Source organism: Dermacentor andersoni, chromosome 10 (genome assembly GCF_023375885.2).
Source record: "Dermacentor andersoni chromosome 10, qqDerAnde1_hic_scaffold, whole genome shotgun sequence".
Taxonomy (NCBI): domain Eukaryota; kingdom Metazoa; phylum Arthropoda; class Arachnida; order Ixodida; family Ixodidae; genus Dermacentor; species Dermacentor andersoni.
Window position 1 is genome coordinate 129,642,730 of NC_092823.1, and position 20,953 is coordinate 129,663,682.

At 45.3% G+C, this 20,953-nt stretch overlaps 2 protein-coding genes across 4 annotated transcripts in view; one reads left to right on the top strand and one right to left on the bottom strand.

Moving 5' to 3' along the window:
- Nucleotides 1-372: 372 nt before the first annotated feature.
- Nucleotides 373-1,793, bottom strand: LOC126545038 (WD repeat-containing protein 25-like). The gene has a single exon (XM_050192665.3). The coding sequence runs from the start codon at nt 1,773-1,775 to the stop codon at nt 420-422; it is 1,356 nt and encodes a 451-aa protein (XP_050048622.1). The 5' UTR covers nt 1,776-1,793; the 3' UTR covers nt 373-419.
- Nucleotides 1,794-2,434: 641 nt separating this feature from the next.
- LOC126545033 (uncharacterized) overlaps nt 2,435-20,953 on the top strand; it is a 37,047-nt gene continuing 18,528 nt past the window's right edge. Inside the window, exons 1-8 of one of the 3 annotated variants that reach the window (XM_055078176.2) lie at nt 2,435-2,726; nt 7,002-7,186; nt 8,617-8,741; nt 9,212-9,396; nt 10,595-10,782; nt 13,406-13,660; nt 17,591-17,878; nt 20,481-20,699. In XM_055078176.2, the coding sequence (XP_054934151.1) occupies nt 7,049-7,186; nt 8,617-8,741; nt 9,212-9,396; nt 10,595-10,782; nt 13,406-13,660; nt 17,591-17,878; nt 20,481-20,699 (1,398 nt within the window). In that variant the 5' untranslated portion in view covers nt 2,435-2,726; nt 7,002-7,048. Of the gene's footprint in view, nt 2,727-2,810; nt 2,882-7,001; nt 7,187-8,616; nt 8,742-9,211; nt 9,397-10,594; nt 10,783-13,405; nt 13,661-17,590; nt 17,879-20,480; nt 20,700-20,953 lie in introns of those variants that run through there. The other 2 variants (XM_050192654.3, XM_050192655.3) reach the window with 2 other exon arrangements.

Here is a 20,953-nt window from a genome sequence, read left to right on the forward strand (position 1 = left end):
GAAAAGGGAAGCATTAGGATTGCATTGGGTCACACAATGATCACCCAGCGCTCTCTGATGGTGCCAGAAATGCAGGCTGCCAGGTGGTCCAATTAACGTGTTTCAATTGCTGAGTAAGCACTGTACACTCTAAAATTTTGTTGCCACAACAATCACGAGTGCTAACAAAACCAAATTCAAACTACAGTCTGTTTCATGCATCCGGTGCAATAGAATGGAAGCTAGAGTGAGAGTGCGCAGCCTGCATTCAGCAAGCAAGTAGTGAATGACAGAATAAATTTTATATCATTGGGTTAATATTGTAACGATACAACACATTTCCCCCTTGCTCGTCAACCAGTAAAAAAAAGAAAAAAACGTTTTAGAAAGAACTTTAAGGTTGCCACGTGACTGATGGGCATTCAATTTTTATTTGGGAGTTAGCGACACAAGTGGACGTAACCGTCCGCGCAACCGATCGACAACAAGCCGGGACGACTAGGATGCCAGTCGGGATGCGTAGCGGGCGTGTTATCCCCCATCAGCGAGACGACACCCACCGCGGTCACGTGCCGAGCCGAGTAGATGTGCGGGACACCCTCTGCATCACCGCTGCAGATCAGCGCACCGTCTGGTGACGCGGTGCACCTCACCGGATGACCAGACACTTTGTGCCCTTCAAAACGCTTCCGCTTGTTGAGCCGATAGGGTCGCTCGGCATGGAACATGGCAATGTAGTCCCCGTTGGTCTGCGCCAATATGGTGTTCGGGGACAGACTCTCGAGGCAAGGAATAGTGTATCGCTCCTGATACAGCTGACCCGACAGTCGCGCGCCGGAACCCACGTCCCACACAGAGAGTGCGGCTTCGCACGAATCTCTCGTGACGAGGTCGCCGCTGCAGGCCAGTTCTATTCCGCCACGAAGGGGCAGCAGGTCTAGCACTTCTCCGCAGCGGACGGAAAACGTCCGCACGGGCATTCCTGCCGGACTTCGGCGCATGTCCCACTGCTCTGCGACATCCCTACTCCCCACAAAGAAAGTCGACTCGTTTGACGGGTCCAGGCGCACGCACGTAGGAAGGCCCTGGGAAGGCCTACACGAAAACAGCACGGCGTTCGAGGTCGGGTCTACGACGATCGTTTGCCGGTCCCACGCGCACCGCACGAACCACCTACCACACAACGTGAAGCGGGCGCTTCTGATGCCGTCCTCACTAGGAAGGTCGTAAACGCACTTTCCGGTCGTGGACTGCCACAACTTGACATGGCCGTCGTGAGACGCAGTAAGCAGAAGCTTGCCGAAAGGCTCCGGAGCCCAAGAAGTGGCCACAAGCGCTTTGTTGTGCGCTTTGATGCGTCGAAAAGAGCTTGTCACTGTCCGTGCGCTATACTCAACAGCGTTACTCCACTCTTCGTCAGAGAGTACGACGGATGTATCCAGGGCGCCCCCCGGTAAAACAGAATGTTTGGCAGGTAAGAAATCATCTTGCTTCGTTTCTAGCTTTGCATGCTTGACTTCTGCGAAGAACGCGCTACTTTCTGAGGTTCGCTTTAGGTTAGAATATCGGGAATTGTGCAGCCGTTTCTCACTCGCCGGTTCAGGTTGGGACTCGATCGCTGGGCCGAAGTCGTTGGCTATGAGCTTCGTCGCAGATTCACGTAAAGCTAGGTCGGCTTTTAGAAACTGGTATGCTTTGTCTGTCGCTTCCTGAAGTTTCGAGTCCCAGTCTGAGTCTTTTAAGCCAAAAAAATCGCTTGAATTTCCGTCATCACTACTCGACTCAGATTCGCACATGGCGAATGTTTACGTCGCTGCTTGATAGAGCAAGCTCTGGAATTTTAAGCCACTTAGGGCTGCTTTGGGAAAGTAAGCAGCGCCACAGCGTTGCAGTGGTATTTTTATTCAGCCAGTAGCAGTCGCAGTTCAAAATACGTCACCAGAAACGCAACAGTTCGTCAATGTATTGTGCTTGCGAAATATGTGATGACGTAAACAAAGTAGGGGCACATTTGCTCATAGGTGAATACAAGCTTTTCTTTCGTTGTGTTTTGTACTTCATGATTTACTGATCACTCGCGTGTTCAGCTTAAAACGCAACGATAACTCGATGAACATTGGCAAGCGAAAGGTTCTATGAAATCGTGTTCAGTTCGCTGCGGGGCATTAGCTTCGTACGGCTTGATCTCATCTAGTAGACTATCTAATTCCAGCAACCAGCAAAGAGAAACCGCAACGCTGCTAAGTTCCTGATATCTAACGCATTCTCAACCTTCCTATGATTTGTACTCAAGGTTTAAAGAGCAATGTTGTACGCGATATTACAGCACGGCACGATAGGAACAGTTGTCGGGACTACTTTTGACCAAGCGCATCCCTGTACTCGTCCGCAATGCGCATTCAGAGCTGTTATCGAAAACACTAAATGCACTTGATACCATGGTTTATTAATAACTGGCAAGATGTGGGCTAGTTCTCATTATATAGCTAAATAAGTATAATCGCACTCAAATGTTTCATTCGTTGAAGGCGCTGGGAACTCTTTTTCGCAGCGTGTTGGCGTATCATTCAGCGGGGGTGCGCACAAAATGCAACGCAGAGGAGAGAAAAGAAAACGAACGTAAGAAAAAGAAAAGTTACAGTAACCTCGATGGCGGAAAGTTGACAAGCCACCGCGCCTACGATATCGTTGCAGCAACTCCTCAGCAGACCGCCCTTGCCCACGCGGAGGACGCCAATTCATCCCCAGTGAGTGCAGCGGCAATATGCAGCCGACAAATTCTGTAGCGATGCCATGACGCACTCGGGAGTTGCACGGCGATCCGCAAGCTCGCTTGGAGGGTGGGAGGTTTATGCTACTGCTGCGCTGCTGCTGCTAAGCTGGTGCTTCGGCGTGCTTCAAGGTTAGCTTCGCGATGCAGACGCAAAAGCGCCATGGCACACTCGGCTTGCATTTGCAACAGGCTGCACGGCTGCAAAAGCTGTCGTGCGGGGATCGGCGCACTGTGCGGCCTGTATCTTTGCACCGACGCGTTGCTTCGGGAGAAGACCGCAGCCGCGCGATTCGCTATCTTTCGCGCGAAGATCACTCGCGAACGCGTGCAGATCTTGCGGACGTGTGCCGTGGTTTCCGAGCGCCGTGCTATCGTCGCTGGGCGCGCTCACGCAGTTGCGCTCAAGCAGTGTGGTGCGCGCCGCCGTGTGTGGGGTGTCTCGCGTGCCGTCATCCGCTCGCGATTTGCGGAGCACGCGATCAGCACGCCTGTGTCGTAAAGAAACGCTAACCTTGAATTCGCCGTACGAGTAGCGGCTGAATTACGCGAACTCTGTGCCTCGGAAACGGCTTTCGCGCGTGGTCGCCGGGCTGCGTGCGTGGATATCTTGCGGCGCCAGGTGCACGGTGCGCTACCATTGGTCTTTCCTGCCAGTCGACAGGAAATCCCCTGCGCCGTTCGCTGGCGAGGATGGATTCCCGGCGTTACTACGCGCGCGCGCGTCGCCTAGCATTAAACCACTGGAAAAACAGCAACACCTGCTCGGCCGTGAATCGGACGCGAGCCGCCGTTCGGATGTACTGCAAGAAGTGTGTGCATGTGTTTTTGTTTTTCTTCCCCGAACCGTGGCCGTGTAATACATCACCGATTCAACTCGAGAAGCTGCATTTAATCGCGGGCGAGGAGGTTGTATAGTATGCACCATATATTTCTGCATTGAGCAATGAATGATGATGATGATGACTAAGTGAAACGCAGCCTACCTGTTGGAGCCGAATGCGGTTTTCATCGCACTCATAACTTTTGATGGCGAACAGGTGCATTCTCTGTAAACTTTGTTTGCACACAAGTACATTATTTGTTTTAATTTATATAACCCCGTTTCGGCAGCCGTCTGTACTGAAAACATCTTGTTACCGATCAATTTTTCATGTATTGTGTTTTGCACTGCAATGTTTTAAGTTTGTTCTCACTGGGATGATGACAGAGCCAGTGAAAGTGCTTTTACCCCATGAAAGTGCTTCTTGGCGCAACGTATTAAGCCGTGACAAAATGCAGCATGAATTGTGCCAGCCTTGCTTGGTAACACAACAAAAGTTTGCTTGGCAAGGGATTACTGAGTACTATATCACATTTAACAGTGGTACCATGCCTCGCAGCTGCCTTGTCAATTTATGAAGTACTAATTCATCAGAATTTACCTACTTGCGGACAAGCATTGTAATCTATACAGCTAGCCTTAGGAAAGTGAACCCTGCATTATTGTTGCAAAATTATTCTTCACTTATCTCTGAAGATGGGAAAGTTATGGTGGGAATGCACTCTCGATTGCATTATCTGTATGTAGTTCAGTATGACAATGCAATCCTATAGGAAGTGGAATGCTATAACATGTTATTGCTTTCAGTTAATGACAAAGCTTTTTAATGCAGAGATATATACAAAAAAATTTTCAGATCATAGCATGAGTGTACGTGAGTTAACGTAAGTGAAAGCTTGCCACTCTAGTAAACTTGAAGGGCAAGTGCTCAAAAGTGATGCCTGTTTCAAGTCCTTTGGATGCCAAGATCACTGCACATAGATGCATGGCAATATTGGAGCTTCTACGAAAATGCATGCGGTGGTGGCAAGATAATAATGCGCAGTAGTGCTCTGTTTTTATATTTTCGCATTCTCTTGCAGAAAATGGAAAATATTGTCATACTCAGATGAGTACAGCCATATATGTACAGACAAGTCCTGCATAGCACATTGACTTTTAATTGCTTGAAGCAAAGTGACAGTATAAAACAGTTGAGAGGGCTTGAGCGCGATTCCTACATGCAATGGTAAGGCGAACTTAGCCTCCCTATATGTTCGGTAGACGCATCTGAACAATTTCGCTGATTTTGTCCTAGTTTTTATTATTGCTTTTCTTTTTCTTGATATCACTTCAAATTCCAGCTACCAACTTGTTAGCCTTACAGTGAACAGATATAGTAGAGAGACTCTGAAAGAAAGATATTTTAGTTAGTAAATTACTATGAGAAGAGGACTTAAATCTAGCATGATAAGAGGGCTTGATAAGCATGAGGAGAAACAAAAATCAAACACCGGTGGCAGCGGTAGGGGTGCCATTTTGAAGTTTGCACACTAGCTCGTCATGAATTTTGACGGCATATGCTCAAGCCTAATTAAATTTTTATCTGCAAAGATATCCTTCATCTTGTTCTAAAATAAACCAAGACTGAACTTTGTAAGCTTCAAGAGCTTTTAACTGGTCTGAAATGGCTCAAATACAAGAAAATAATTTGAAATCTGTGATGTCATATTGATGTGTCCACTTTAGTGTCCTTCTTTAAGTGCAGTTCTGAGTACGCTGCAGTTTGATTGATGGACGCACTTGTCATTTATTGGGATTCATGGGAAACTTGCTTTGTTTTTTGTCTTACAAATGCATTTCCAGTATGATGTAGCTCCTAGTGCATGAACATGCAAATTGCAGCAGTTACAGGCGATTGCATTTTTGTCACCTATCCCCTTTGGTCATGATGTATACTTTGTGTATGAGGCATTCTTTCCCTGCGCCGTTCTGTGGTCGCAAGGAAAAAACACTGACATCAAGTTTCAGTTAAATTGAACCCTCGGCTTACTCAATGTGACTGCATTTCACTTTATTCTGCAGAGTACTGCTGAAGACAACTTTAATTAGGATTAGACTATATTAAACAACGCTAAGTTGTCACAATTAATCTAGAGTCCTTCTTTGGGGTGCATCTCATAATCCAGCTGTAGCTCTAGGATGTTAATCACCATTAGTTGATCAAGTCGCAGATAATATGTGAAGTGCATTCGAGTGTGTGGGTTCAAGCTCGTGCGTAATCTTCTTGTGTCATTTGTATTTGGAAACCTACCTGTACAAATGTAGAAGGTGCAAAATTGCCATGACACTAGGGAAAGTAAGGTGGCACACATTAAAAACAAAGTGATCACCTTGAGCCACAAGGCAGGTGTGAGGTGCTTCGTTGGGACTCAGCAGACTGCACTGAAAATACTTTGACCTGCTCCCATCGCACTTGGCTGTAAATTTGCTCCTGAACAGTTGTTTCTCTGCGATTCATACATAAATGCAGCCAAATTTTAGTCATGGTGCAAGAATGCTTTGTACAACTTGTATAAATAAAAGCATCAGGTATGCATGATTCTCCAAGCTAACTGTTTGGCTGATTCCTTCTCAGATTTTACACAGAGGTACCTTTTGCAGTGCGTTCAGTTTAGTATCACATTTGTGAGCATTATTTGCTGTTTTGTTTGTAATAAAACTGAAGTGCATGCCTGCATGCCACTAAAAAAATGTAACTTTCTCTGCAATGGAACAGTAGAGCCCTCTGTCACGGCTGCTGTGAAAGTTGAGTTATATTGCCGCAGACAACGCACACTTCAGCTTTATTGTGAACGAGACAGATAAGTAATGCTCACAAATGTAATGTGGTATTAAACTGAAGCCACCATGAAAGTGCGACCTCTGTGCCGAATTTAAGTGTAAATAAGCCAGCGGTTGAACTAGAAGATGACTTTGTTAGGTCAGTAATTCGACTAGTTAGTTGGTTCTGCATGATTTAGAATGCAGCAGTGCCAAGACATAAATCAGAGTTGACAAGGACAAGTTCCTACTTTCAACTAGGCCCTCATTTGAATATTGCTAAATTTCATTGAATCCTAAGTCCAAATTTATTTAGCATGAAGGATCATGCATACCTAGCCCTCCTATTTATGGAAGACTGAGTAGATATAAGTGAATGTTATAGGATCTCGTTGGCTAAAATTCCAGAGCCTTTCTCTGTGGTTTACCTCGTATCCCACAGTGCAGCCTTGGTGCATAAAACTCCATCAGCAGTTAAAACTAATCAATCAGCGGTTACCCTTTGAAGTAGAACACCACATGCTTGATCAATTGGTCAGTCAGTAAGTGAGCATTTACTTGTGACTCGAGGCATTACACACCATGTTGACTCTGCTCTGCACCTTGTGGTCGTCTGGTCTGGTGCAGGGGGCGCGGCAATGGGCGACGTCTGCTGTGGCTGCGGCTGAGGTGGCATGTCCAGCAGCCTGGAGGCGCCCTCTCCGCCCCCACCCTCCTCCTCTCCTTCCCCGGCCCCACAGTCAGCCATGACGGTGGACTTCTCGGCCTTTGGGCTGTCCTCCTTCGTCGGGGGGACAGACAACGCCACCCAGGTATTGCAGCCATGCCTTTCCAGTAAAGAGGCTGTTGCCGAATTGGATGGGCCCATCAGAGCACAAATCTAAACTGTGGTGCTCGGGTCAAATTGGGCAAGGCAAGCGTAAACAACAAGGCATAACTTTCCCCTTGTGCCCTCGACCAGCTGCTCTCGCATACCTACCACACCCATTGTGGTGTTCTCCCAGTCTAAGCTTGTGAAGGCACCACTGTTTGTCTAAAATAAGGCTGCCCCCAACCGACCCACTGGATTACAGCTAGTGGATTTATGGTATGTGCTATAAATTCCTGCTGAACTTTATTGAAGACAATTATCTTTATGTATATCTTTAGGATGCACCATTCCTTTTATGCTGCAGGGCAAACTGTCGAACTGGGGGAAAAAAAAAACTTGTAGGCTCCAACACACACATTTGTAGTGTAGTTTCATTCTTTGCTGTGTTCGGTTTCCTGGCACAGTCTTCATTCTGAATTACTTTTCAGAAGAGGTCAAGTTAGTTCTTACTGTGATCATACTTGCGAAATACTTTTTTTTTTAAGTTTCAGCATCAAACTATAATGCAGTAGCAAAGTTTCGAGCCTGCCATGTAGTTTTGCCTGGTATGTTCAGTATTCATTGATCTTCTAAAGCTCCAAAGAGATGCTGAGCCAGACTGGACTGGTTAAACTAGCCATGTGAAATTCTTTCACTATATTTGTACAAGAGATGACTGACTTGTAGAGGGAACTTCATTTATTAAAAGCTACGTAAAAAATAAGAGAACAAGAGAGACATCTGTTTCATTTCCCGTTTCAAACATTAGGAACAGTCATTCTTGGCAACGCGTGCTATTGATTAACCCGGTGGATTCTTTTCTTGTCATTCTGTTCAGCTTCTGCAAAGGGCTCATATTCATTTCACTCGCCATTCAGATGAATAGTGTTAAATGGTGTTCACACTGTCCTGCTGTTTGTGGCGAGATTCATGTGCCTAAAAGTGAAGCAGGTCTCCACCTCTGCATAACTCCTAGTGAAGCAAAGATGTCATCAGTATTAAGCCGGGCTTGTTGATGGGCTATGCAACGCAGAGACAAACACATGTAGTTTCTCAGAAAGTTACCTAGCAGCACTAGTCAGCCAAACTTTATTCACTTTTGGTTGTCTTGTCTCCTGAAATGAAATAGAGGCAAACTGCTTGTCCCATGTCCGCGCCCTTTTCTAACAAGCTGCGTTTTTTTTTTTTTTTTTCATTCATTAATTATATCAAATTGAGCCGAAGTGGCTGTGGCTTTTTTTTTCTCTATTCATTGATTGTGAAGGTTTAGCTTTCGTTGCATGGATGATTCTTGAACAGTCTAGCAAGTTTATGGAAAGGCATGTGTTTTGTGTGTGCGTTGTTCTTTCAGTGTTTGACGTTCTTGTGATTGTGGTTTTCGTACCACTTCAGGCCCTCTACCTGTTTCCCGAGGCTGCACCGTTCTCTCCCAAGGACCAGACAAAGGGTCCTTCATCCCCATCTAGCCGAGCCTATGACCATGCCGGTGATGCTATGCTCAGTGCTATCAATTATGGGTAAGCAACAATGGATGTTAACCTGTAAAATCAAATTTAATGCTAGTATATCTTTCATACTTCTGTATCAGTAGATAGATAATCTATTCCAATGGGTTCGAATCTATTGTAACTGAATCAGTAACAAGTGAAAAGAAAGATTGTTGGGTGGCAGGACTAGGTTGCATGACAAGATAAGGAAATTTGCAGGCATGGAATGAAATTGGCTGATGCAAGACGTGGGTAAATGGAGACTGCTGAGAGGGGCCTGTATTTTGCAAAAAGTATACGTAAAATGTGATCTCTCAAAAGTTCGAGAACTGCTGTTTCAAAACATTTAAGAAGCGTTAGCAGATGTTACACAGAATTTCATCTGCACATGATTTACATGCGGAAGTGTTTGCATGCACATACATGTGCTAGAACTCTCATTCCGCTGTAGTCTGTAATTACTAACGTGCTAACATTACTAACAACTGCGCTGCGTGCAGCGAGGATGAGGTGCTGCACGAGGGTTTTGAGGTTCCATTTGGCTCCCTGGATGGTCTGCTGCGGTTGCCCCCTCGCCCGGCCACGGCCCCTGCCGATCCCTCCCCATTCGACCTCCTCGGGGACAGTGAACTGCAGTTGTCACCGCCGCAGGCCTTTGGCGCAGCTACTCATGCGCCGGATTCAGGTTAGTTGGGGGCAAGAGGGTCCCATTGCTGGTTTGGTGTCTCCAGCATGTAAGGCACTTTTGCACGTTTCCAAGTGCTTTGGGCACAATGCAAATGGTATGAACCCAGTTCAGTCACTGACAGCAGCCAAGCCAGCGAAAAATGACACATTGGCAGATTTTGTTGACTGCCTTGACTTGGGTCTATCTCGGTGAGGTGGCCAAGTGTACATGCCATGTGCCAGGACTTTTCCCAAGTTGTCTGTAGTGTAAAATTAATTTGCTAAATTGAGAGAAAAAAAAACATGTAGTCTTCTTTAGTGGCATTCCCAGGCAACGAAGAGTTCTTATTAAATATTTTTAGGGCGGGGTTCAGGTAAAAGTAATTCTGGTGTTTGTTATACTGATTAATATTCATTTCATATTTTTTGTTCATTTTTTCTAAAGGTGGGTGTACTATTTTGCTACAGAAGTACTCTGACAGGGCTGTCATCAGGGCGTGGCGTGCCTGTCCTTCTGCATGCACTTGGCACGGGGGGCATGGTTTTCGGTCTACAACCTGTACACAAGAAAGATGTTGCAGAAGCCTGTACTGCATCACCCGAGTTTTTCTGGCTCGTTTGTGTTATTATTTCAGCTTGCGGCTTTCTAGAGCTGGCTAGCTGTTTTTTTTTTTTTAATCCAATGTGTTTGAAACAATAGCTGATTTTGGTGCACGGTAAAAGGCGTTTAGACATGCACTAAAAGCGATTAGGTGAAAATCTATTCAAATAGGCATAAGCTTGCTTTGTGTGTTTGGATCTTAACCCTATAACACCCAGGATCTTTGGTGAAAGAAGTGTACAAAACGTATTAATAATTTTTATTCCAGTAAATTATACCATATTACATCTGTATTTAAGGAATGTATATGCAGTTTGTCTCTTACAGTGATCCAGCATATTAATGAAGGGCATATGATGTGAAACACTTTCCATCACCACACAGACGAGTCCAGCTCGTCTCTTCCAAGCAAAACAGAAGAGGCTGTGTCCTCGACAAGTACAGCTCTATTTTGGAGGTGTTGGATGGATGATGGAGCAGCTAAGACAGCTTCGTAATTGAATACTTAAAGCAATAGTAAATCAGGTGATGCTCCACTGAGCGTGGAAATCGAATCATCGAGTATGTTGGCTTGTGGGTCTCACACAGGGGTTCCTTATGTGCAACTCTCACGCAGGTGTAGGGAGCAGCGGTGATACAACTGGAGCTTCCCTGTCGCTGCCATGCATCAGTCTTCCTTCGGACAAGGAGCTGGGACGGCTGTCACCGGCCCTGTCGGCTGCTGCTGGCATGCGGCCCATCGCCAAAGTGGGTGGCAATGGTGGCAGGGCCCCTTCTGCGCAGCCTTGCCCTGTCTGCGGCAAGGTGGGTGACGACCAACTTAGCGAGCTACCCACCTATTACTGCCCTAGTTATGATATAGTGAAGGCTTTTTATTAAACTGGTACTTTCCTTGCCTCCTTCTCCCGCATTTCTTGGCTGGCGCCTTGCCAAGTTCACACAGTTTTGCCTTTGCACTATTCACTAGGCCACTACCCACTGCCTTTATATGATGTTAGGGCTCTAAAGAGGGTGCCCCTTAGATGGCGCTAGCATTGTATTTCATTGTATTTATTTATTTATTTATTTAATTATTTATCCCCACTGCTGTTTATGATGTACATGGTAAGGATGAAAAGGGTGCTAGAGGAAAGTAATATTGAGTTTAATCTCGCACACAAACAGGCAAGTACAGTAATAGAGCAGCAGCTTCTAGGTTTGTTTTATGTGGACGACATCGTGTTGCTAGCTAACAGGCAAAGTGATATGCAACATCTGGCTAATATCTGTGGACAGGAAGGCGAGAACTTAGGTCTAAAATTTAGCGTATTCGATGAAATCAGTGAACAGACAGTGTCAGTACAGGGCCAAGAAATACCTCGGGTAAAAGACTATAAATACCTTGGTAGATGGATAAATGAAGGCAATAGATATATGGAAACACAGGAAAAAACAATACATAATAGTAAAGGGGAAGAGAAGTGCGGCCATAATGAAGCACAGAGCGCTGTGGGGATATAGGTATGAGGTGCTTCGGGGTATGTGGAAAGGCATAATGGTTCCAGGACTTACACTTGGAAATGTGGTTGTTTGCTTGAAGTCGGGGGTTACAATCGGGACTCTATGGCAACCAAAGGTCAGTGGGAGGCCTCACATTGGGGGGGGGGGGCGCTTACGAGAAGACTACAAATGAAGCTGTGCAGGGTGATATGGACTGGACAAGTTTTGAAGTGAGGGATGCGCTGAGTAAAATTATGACGAATGACTGAGGAATATGGAAAAAAGTAAATGGGCTGAGAGAGTGCTCAGATATTTGTACAGGAAAAACATTGATCCACAGTGAAGAAAAAGGACTAAGAAGCTTACCAGCAAATATGCGACAGGTATGGTGAGCAACATGGCAACGAAGAACGTCAAGGGGAAAGTCGGAGAGGCTGAGATAATCTCACGGGTAGCGGCAATGGAAAAGAAACCTGTTATGAGTAACTCCTTAAGAAGAAAAAGTAAAATTGGAAAAGAAACAATTTCTGATAACTCTAAGGGAAGCTCATTACTTTTTGAAACAAGATCAGGATGCCTTAGAACGCGCACTTATAGAGCGAGATACAACAAGGAAGAAGAAGCATATGCTTGCTGTGGTAAAGCTAGGGTAACGATGGAACATGTTTTATTAGAATGTGAAGATATCTGCCCAGCGGTCGATTTAGGCACTTGTGGTCTCCTTGAAGCCATTGGGCTCAAGAGCAGGGGGAAAGTAAACATGTCCGCAATAGGGGGGAGATCAGTAAGAGGTGATTGGAAGATTGGTGGAACTAGGCAAATGACAAACAACGTAGGTGTAGAAAAAGAAAGCTCTCAATGGGGGTTCAGAAAGTTTGGTGATGGGAATTCTCTGTGGGCTTTCTTTCTTTTCCTTTTCTTCTTTTAACATAGGTAGAACATAAGGCAATATAATATCTTGGTGGCACAATCCACCGCCCCGTTTCGAAGGGGACGCTCATAGCATCCATCCATCCATCGGGGTTCGCAAGCTTTCTGGACTGGAACTCGACCTGTCTTCCCAGAGTGCCAGGGGACATCTTCCCTTAATTTTTTTCCCTAACAATTTGCTATGGCCTCACAATGATTGTTGCAATGAATGTTTATCGCGAAGACTACCAAAGTGCAATAATGCTGGTTTTAATTCTCAAATTCAAGAAGTAGTGTAAAAATCTTCCCAAGGAGGGATGGAGTCGGTTCTGTTTTGGCCGCTTGCAGAACCCTAAAATGCTGTTATCCGATTCCACTTTGGGAACCCTTGCTAAAGCTTTATGAATTTGAGGCAGGCATGAAAGGAGAAATCACAGGACAGCCTGGCAGCAGCACCTGCCCTGTTTTGCATAAGGTCTGTGTTTGCTTGTGAAATGTTGTGCTTGCTCGCTCTCCTTCCTGAGATGCGAGTGAGTGCTGAGGAGAGCGCGTGCGGTCATTAGTGGTAATGTGGATGAGTGAATGTGGGTGTGAGTGCATCTGTCTGGCATTTTTGTACTTACGCAGCCCTTGCAGCACAAGGTCAATTGTGTTCACTTGCACACCAGTTCACTTGCAGAGGTGTTCATTTTCACAGATGTTCACTTGTACACGTGGGCTAGCATTACGTGTGTGCGCCACAAAACATGGACCTCTAATACGAAAGGGTACCTGCCGAGTCTGGTGTGGTGATGGCCTCGTACTTGAGAGCATCTGTAGCCAACCAGAAAATTCTTTAAGGAATGAGAAGACTTCTATTTAAAAAGTTGGGAATGGTGAATTGGGATGTCTTTTTCTTGCAAAAAAAAAAAAAAATGTGGGAGGCATGCCACTTAGCTTGGTCTAGACAGGTTCACTGTAGAGGATTTGATTTGCATTGTGAAGAATTGAGTGCTGCTTCTTCAGAAAAAAGAAAAAGCCAACTTTGTTGTGCTTACAGGTGTTTGGAAACTCGAGCGCGCTGACCAAGCACAAGCTGACGCACTCGGACGAGCGGAAGTACGTATGCAGCCAGTGCCACAAGGCATTCAAGCGGCAGGACCACCTCAATGGCCACCTGCTGACGCACCGCAACAAGAAGCCCTACGAGTGCGATGTCGAGGGCTGTGACAAGAGCTACTGTGATGCCCGCTCCCTGCGGCGTCACAAGGAGAACCACCATGCCTCTGTGGCTCTCACCCTGGTGCCCTTCCAGGTGGGGCTTCGGCTGTGGATACAACTTCCATCGCCATACGCTTTAAGGGATACTAAACAGAAAATTTTGTTGAGCAGTAGTATTAGATGACAATTCGATGATATAAAAAAAGCCATTCATATCGTGAGAGAAAGCTTGATAAGCCAGAAAAGACGTGAACAAATAAAAGATTATCATTGAATATATGGCTAGACTGTTCATAGGTGGCTCCTAAAACAGTCTATAAAAGCAGTTTTGAAGGTTGTTTCAGCAGCAGTACTACTTCTTGCTTGGAGTATGAAATAAGCATCAGCTTGCAGAGGCTTTATGATGGTTTCTCAATGGATATAAAACTGCTAATGAGCATTTTGAATTTGAAGCTTAGCACAGTTGGAATCTCTTGGAAGCAGACTCTTTTGAAGTAGAAAATGTATACTGGCGATCCTAACTCTTAAAAAAATGTATTCTTAAAATTATTGAATGCTGGTTAAGGCATTTTGACCTTCATGAGGTTAAGAGCTTCTGCATCAACAGGATTATGCAATGGTACTCCCTGTACTGTATGGACAAGAACGGCACCGAGAGCGGCGCTGCTGCGCCGGCGTTGAGAGTGCCGCATGCGAAGCAAAATTCTTTTAGCGGGTGGTACCCCTCTCCCATCTCTCGTTCGCACCGCCTTGATTGCCTCCTGCACTGCGCGTGTTTGGGCACGTTTCGTGCCGCGCGCGGTGTGTGCCTACAGGTGTGCGCGTGGACATTTCATTCGAAGGGCGATGTACAGTCTGTTTCACATTTAGGTGGAAACTCGGAGCGCATTGCATCGCGATGCGGCGAGCGCTTGAGTCAGGCGGCGGCAGCAGCTCGCGCAGGTGCTCGAGGGGCGGGATCTTGAACGGCGGCGCGCGCTGGCCGCACTGTCGGGAAACCGTCTACTGTCAGTTGCAGGGCGCCCATCTCATCGTTACTGCGTGAAATGAGCCGGTATTCTTTACTAAGCGTTGTGCGACGCCCACTGATACGCCTCGAAGGTAAGTTCATCGCTGCAGGGCAGTCATAGACGACGTACTGATTCCATACATTCTTGACGGCCCGTTTCTGGAAGGCGACTATATAATCTAACGCGATAGGTCGCCGATCCACACTGCTCGCGTTGTGCAAGAACTGCTGGAAGAGCGCGCAGTCACTCTCTTGGAGTGGTCGCCTGAATCCCCGGGCGCCAACATCATTTAAAATGTCTGGGGCTTGTTGAAAGTATCGCTGCCGCACCATCCCCTCTATCAGTCGCTCGAAGATAGGCTTCGATCCACCATCGTCAGCGACCGAGACGTGCTGCGAATGAACACATCCCTGATCAAGTCATTCTACACTTCACTGCCTTCAGGATGAGCGCTGTCATCGCTGCCGCTGGGGACATGACGAGATACTAACCGAAGTTCCGAGCGTGACGCGGGCAGGGTCTGTCTGGTGTAGTGATTTATTGTCGAGAAAAATCACTTCCAGCTCATTGTCTTAACCTAAAACATTCCTTTAATCGTACCCGTTTGTTTCATCGTGTTCGACCCCCATAGTAATCATTGTTGAGTGCTTTGTTTTCCTTTCGAGTCAAACAAAGACTGAGCACATTGCGCGCACATCTTGGTGCGTCTTGTCGCTGCTTATTACGGTAGCACACACAGTGAAGAAATATACGTGCACGCGCTCAGTACCCCACCCTTTCGAAAGAACAAACGAATTAAGCATGCTGTTAAAAGAAGTTTGTGGAACTCCATTATCGCTAATGAAGGCTCAGAGTTTGGCGCTGCACAACGTTTAGTAAAGAATATCAGCTCAGCTCCCGCAGTGCCGATGAAATCGGTACTCTGCCCCTGACAGTAGCACGCTTCCCGACAATGCGGCCAGCGCGCGCCGCCGTAGCAGACGACGCAGATCACGACTCCGCCCCTCGAGCGGCTGCGCCTGCTCGAGCTGCTGCGCCTGCTCGAGCTGCTGCCGCCGCACGACTCCGTTGCTTGCCGCATCGCAATGCAATACGTTCCGAGTTTTCCCCTAAGTGTGAAACAGACTGTACACGCTTCTATTTGCCTTTAAGAAGATCGGTATGCTTGACGATTATTTTTATGGCTGCAATGCGGCGAAAGGGCAGCGTCTGCTTAACCATGTAAGTGACGCTGAGCAGGTAATTGGAAACGACATCGTATGTGCCGCCGGAAAAATCGTCAGCACATATGATGCGGCACATGCATACGGCACATACGAGCTAAAGTAATTTTTGCAGTTTCTCACAATATGTTTGCTACAAATCCGTGTTGTCTCTGATGGCAACAACGGATTTCCATCGACACTGTGCGGAAATAAACAAAATATATCGCTGCATAGCACAAGTACGACATGCGCACACAACTTCAACTAGTACGTCCCCTACAATATGGAATAGAGGCAGCAATGTAGACAGCTTTGCCATTTTTTAACAGTGCTCAAGAGGCGGAAGTTGAAAGTATTAGTAATCATTCCCGCATCAGCAATGCCGGCGCGACCAAGATGCGGGCGTGTATCGTCCAGTAACTCGATCGATCGGTGCAGTGGTGAAGCGGGAATGAACTCCGGTCATGTTCAATGCATCGTGCACATATTCAATTCCTCGGCACGCGTGAACTTCGGCCACTGCTAGCGCATACAACAAAAGTGGTTTCCATTCTTGGGCAGCGCATACACAAACGAAACACGAGAAAGAAGACAGGACAAGCGCTCGTCGAACAACTGAAAGCTTTTATATGAATAAAAGGATTATGTACCGATTAATTCTTAAATTCATGTGGGTTACATATAAAAACCGTCATACACTTAGGAGTGATCAATGAACGAGCTCGCTTCGTTTGCCAGTTGTTTACTTCGCTCAGCGCACCGCAGTAATCCATGTCTGTCGTCTGCTTTTTTCGTACCATTTTCTTGTGAATCGGCAGAATTTCACTGGTGGCATCAACCCTTTCATGTTTACATTGCTGTCGTGACAGTTAACAACACAATAATAATTTCCGGTCATCCGAAGAGGCGCCGTCGCAAACAAGAGACGTTTTGCCCGCAGCGCGAACTGAACGCGGGCGCGATCGTGAAGGGAAGCGGCGGCGGAAACCTACCCCCGTTGGAGGTGAAATCGTTCCGCCAGGGGAGAAACGAGCGCTGGCGTCTAGGATGAAACTTGGCGTGCGGTCGTCCATTGAAGTCTTCTGTTCCATGCACGTTCACAACTATCAGGATAAATCCTGACTCAGCCTTTATCTGTTTTCTATGTGGAAGCGGAATAAAAATGAAATGAAAATTCAAACATAAGCAGGTGTGAATAGACTGAACTGTGTTTTGTTTCTGCTTTTGCTTGCAGAATTTTTTTAGGGAAATTAATGGGCTGCAGAATGTTATATGAAGGAAGTACAGCACTGCATATTCACGTAATCTTGTATACGACATGCTTTTTGTGTGCATGAGATGTGCACCTGTAGTCTTGCGTAAAATGTGCATATGACCCATTTTTAAACTGCAAAGCTTTCTTTCTGAAAAACTTGTGCGGTTTTCCCTTATAGCATCGTGCTACAGGCGAGTGGGTGGCAACTTTTCCTTTCTTTCCTTTTTGTGGGCTTGCACATAACTGATTAGGTTTAGTCTGTGCCTTCGAGTTGCCAATTAATTAGGCCTCGCTGTGATCTAATAGCCTCCTGGTTAGCTCAGATGGTAGAGTAACCACCCTGAAAAGATGCTAGTCTTTGGTTTGGTTGCTGGACCAAGACGAATTTTTCTTCAACTGTGGAGCTTTCTTTCTGAGAAACCTGTATGGGTGTCCTTTTTAGCTTCATGCTACAGGCTGGCGGATGATAATTTTTCCTTTAGAGGTGTGCTTTAGTTAGCTTTTTCTTGTCTGCGTTTCAATTTACCCTGATGGTATACATTCATGTGGTGCAGGCCATCCCGCTGCCACCTCAGTTGCAACTTGTGGCATTTCCATCCGAAGATGGAGGGACCTCAGTGTGGGCTCCAGTGGGGGGAACTGGTCAGCGCCCTCTGCTGGTGGCACCGACAACACAGGGCGCAACCGTGCAGCAAGCCCCACCACCGCAATCGTCGCAGCAGGAAGCACAGCAGCAGACTTCTCAGCGGCAGCCTTCGCCTAGACCGTCGTCGCAGCCCGAAGGTCCGCCACTTTTACAACAGCTTCTGGAGCCAAACAAGACATGGACAACTGTGTCAGCGGTGAGTAGGTGGCAGTAGACGGATAGGGATGTGGGCAAGTGTGAAGTTACTTATTCTAAGCAGTGTGCACAAAGCGATGAGGACAACCTTGGGAGGACATTGGACGAGTTTGTTCAGGAAAGCATGCTAATATGCAAATGTTAGGGAGAACACAGGACAAATGCTGTCCTTCAACTGAAAGTTCATTCAGGAAAGCACGCTAATATGACCTTCATGTTTTACCTTTCGTGGTATCTCGAAAATCTCCTATTTTAAATGTCGTAGCATATATGTAGACAGAAGACCAATACTGAGACTAACAACACATCGCCTTTCATTTCATTTATTTCAGCATTCTTTTTTTTTTTACAGCAGAAAAAGAACACTAGGGCAAGAACAAAAAGCTGCAAAGCAGCAGCTTGACTAGGTCCTTGCCCCTTTTCTTGGCAACAGGCACAGATTGATACATACATTCAGAGTACATATACGCATATACACACACTCATACCAAAAAACTTCCTGTTAATTTGTCAAAAAAAAGAAAGAAGTGCGCACATATTCACCAATAGAAAAAAAAGACAAGTACATTTATAGCATTTTCTTGAAACATTGTTCTTTAAACATTGTTACAACATTCATTTTTCGAAAACATGCCATTGTAACTCATACAGCCACTTATAAAGGTATAATTTAGTACAGCAACATGCTTTCGTACAAAGGATACTCAAGAAATATAAGCAAAATACCGTTATATAAGTCATGTTAATCATTGCTCAACCGTTTGCGTCACCGGTTCCACGCAAATGCACCGTATTCAGAAAGTTGTGCTGTCAACGTTCGCCTAGAAATATCATTTAGGGTTATATCAACACTCTGTAAGGCATTTAGTAACTTCGGTACGCGATATTCTAATCTAGTAAAGCCATAATTTGTTCTTGAAAATGGCAGTAGCCAAGCATTCTTTTGCCTCATATTGTACGGTACATGTGTGGGGAAAGTTAATTTGCATATATCTAAGAAAAATGTGTTGTTGTATAGAAGACTGTTTTTGCACTTTAAAACAAGGTTTGTTTCGTACGAATGTTGTACGGGAATCGGATTAAGGGAGCGAAATATTGCAGCTGTATTAGCATCGTAAGAGGCATTCACAATATTGCGAACGGCTTTTTTCTGCAGGACTAGTAGTCTCTGAAGATTCGTTTGGGAAGTGGTTCCCCATACGAGATTGCAATAATTTATATGAGGAGCAAGGAGGCTGTTGTAGATTAAAAGTTTAATTTTAGGGGGTAAAACATGTCTGAATTTGCATAGTATGCCACAAGCCCTGGCCAAAGACGTTGAAACTCGGGCGACGTGATCATCCCACAATAAATGCTCATTAAAAACTACTCCTAGAGTCTTTACTGTTTTTACAAGCTCTATCCTTTCCGCACCAAGCGTTAACATTATGTTTCTATCAATTTTTTTCTGTGGTGGAGCAAACAGAATAGCTTTTGTTTTCGTACTGTTTATTTCCAACGAGTTAGTTTTACTCCAATTAAGTAAACTACTCAGGGTGTTATTTGCCAGGTTCGAAAGGTAAGCCAGACTAGTTGACTGGAAAAACAAGCTGCTGTCATCGGCATAAATTATGAAGTGTGTTTTTTTGCTTATATGAACGATGTCATTTATGTAGATGTTGAACAATGTTGGCCCAAGAACGCTGCCTTGCGGAACTCCTTGCAAAATTTTTTGAAGAGTTGATTGGTGGGATTTAATTGAGACGCACTGCTTTCTATGTCTTAAATATGACTGTATAAGTGCTAATGGAATGCCGCGAAACCCATAATGTCGTAATTTATCAAATAAAATTAAATGATTAATTCGGTCGAACGCTTTAGAATAGTCAATAAAAACTCCTATTGTTATCTTTCTATCTTCAAAACCGTTAAGAATGAATTCTTTTTGTGAAAATAAAGCAAGCTCTGTCGACATTCCTTTTCGAAAACCACATTGTTGCTGGGATATGATAGAATGTTTTTCGCAAAATGATGTAACCCTTTTACAGATAATTTTTTCTAATCCTTTTGAAATTACAGGTAATACTGAAACTGGTCTGTAATTTGAAAATTCGTTTTTGTTCCCCGATTTAAACAGTACAGTAACCTTGGCATGTTGCATTGCTTCGCGAAAGACTCCAGTAGATAAAGCAATATCAAATATATGAGTGAGCACAGGTGACAGAAGATCGAGCACAAATTTAATGGATGTTATTTGCAGCCCGTCAATATCACGCGCTTTGCTGTTTTTCAGGGACATGAAAACTAAGAAAACCTCTTCCGGAGACGTTGGCTCAAAAAAGGCTGAATGTTTATTGGGTAGTACACCCAAAAACTCAATTGCTGTTTTGTTGTAATTGCTTGAGGCTAGAGAAGTAAAAAGCTTGTTCGTTCAAAGCTTGTCGTTTGCATATTAGTATGTTTTCTGAATAAACTTTAGTTGATAAGCAGTGCTTCTATGCTTTCTCTAAGTCCATCACTTAGGGAAGTCGTCCTCGAGAGACAGTGTGTGTGCTCAGCACTTGACTTATTGATTGGTTTGTTTCTTTGTTTGTTCATTTATGGCTTGTATACTGGCAATGCAGGTCCCATATTCTGCAGAGGCAATAAATGAGCCATCGCAGGGCAATGGTGGTAGCTCACTGTCGTCTGCGCTGGACGCTGTGCCAATGGCAGCCACAGAATGCCTCTGCAGCCTCTGCCATCAGAAACTGACCAGCCTGTCTGAACTAGAGCAGCACATGCGGCTCCACCAGCCACCTGCTACGACCGCCACCACACAGAGCACGGCCATTTTCACGCAGGTAAACAGTTTCGTCAGCTATCGTACCACCTACCCAAGAAAGTCGTTGAACAGGTGTGGTGCTCTAGGAGCTCATTGAAAAGCTGGCATTGTTATTCTAGAACACGTGCCGATTGTATGATAATGTGGGAAGGGATGCAACAAAAAAAGCAAGTAAATGGGCATGCTGTACATCACTGTTATTTTTGCATACGCCATATACACTAAAACCTCGTTAAACCGTACCCGCTTAAAGAGTAGTTTTGTTTTGAATGT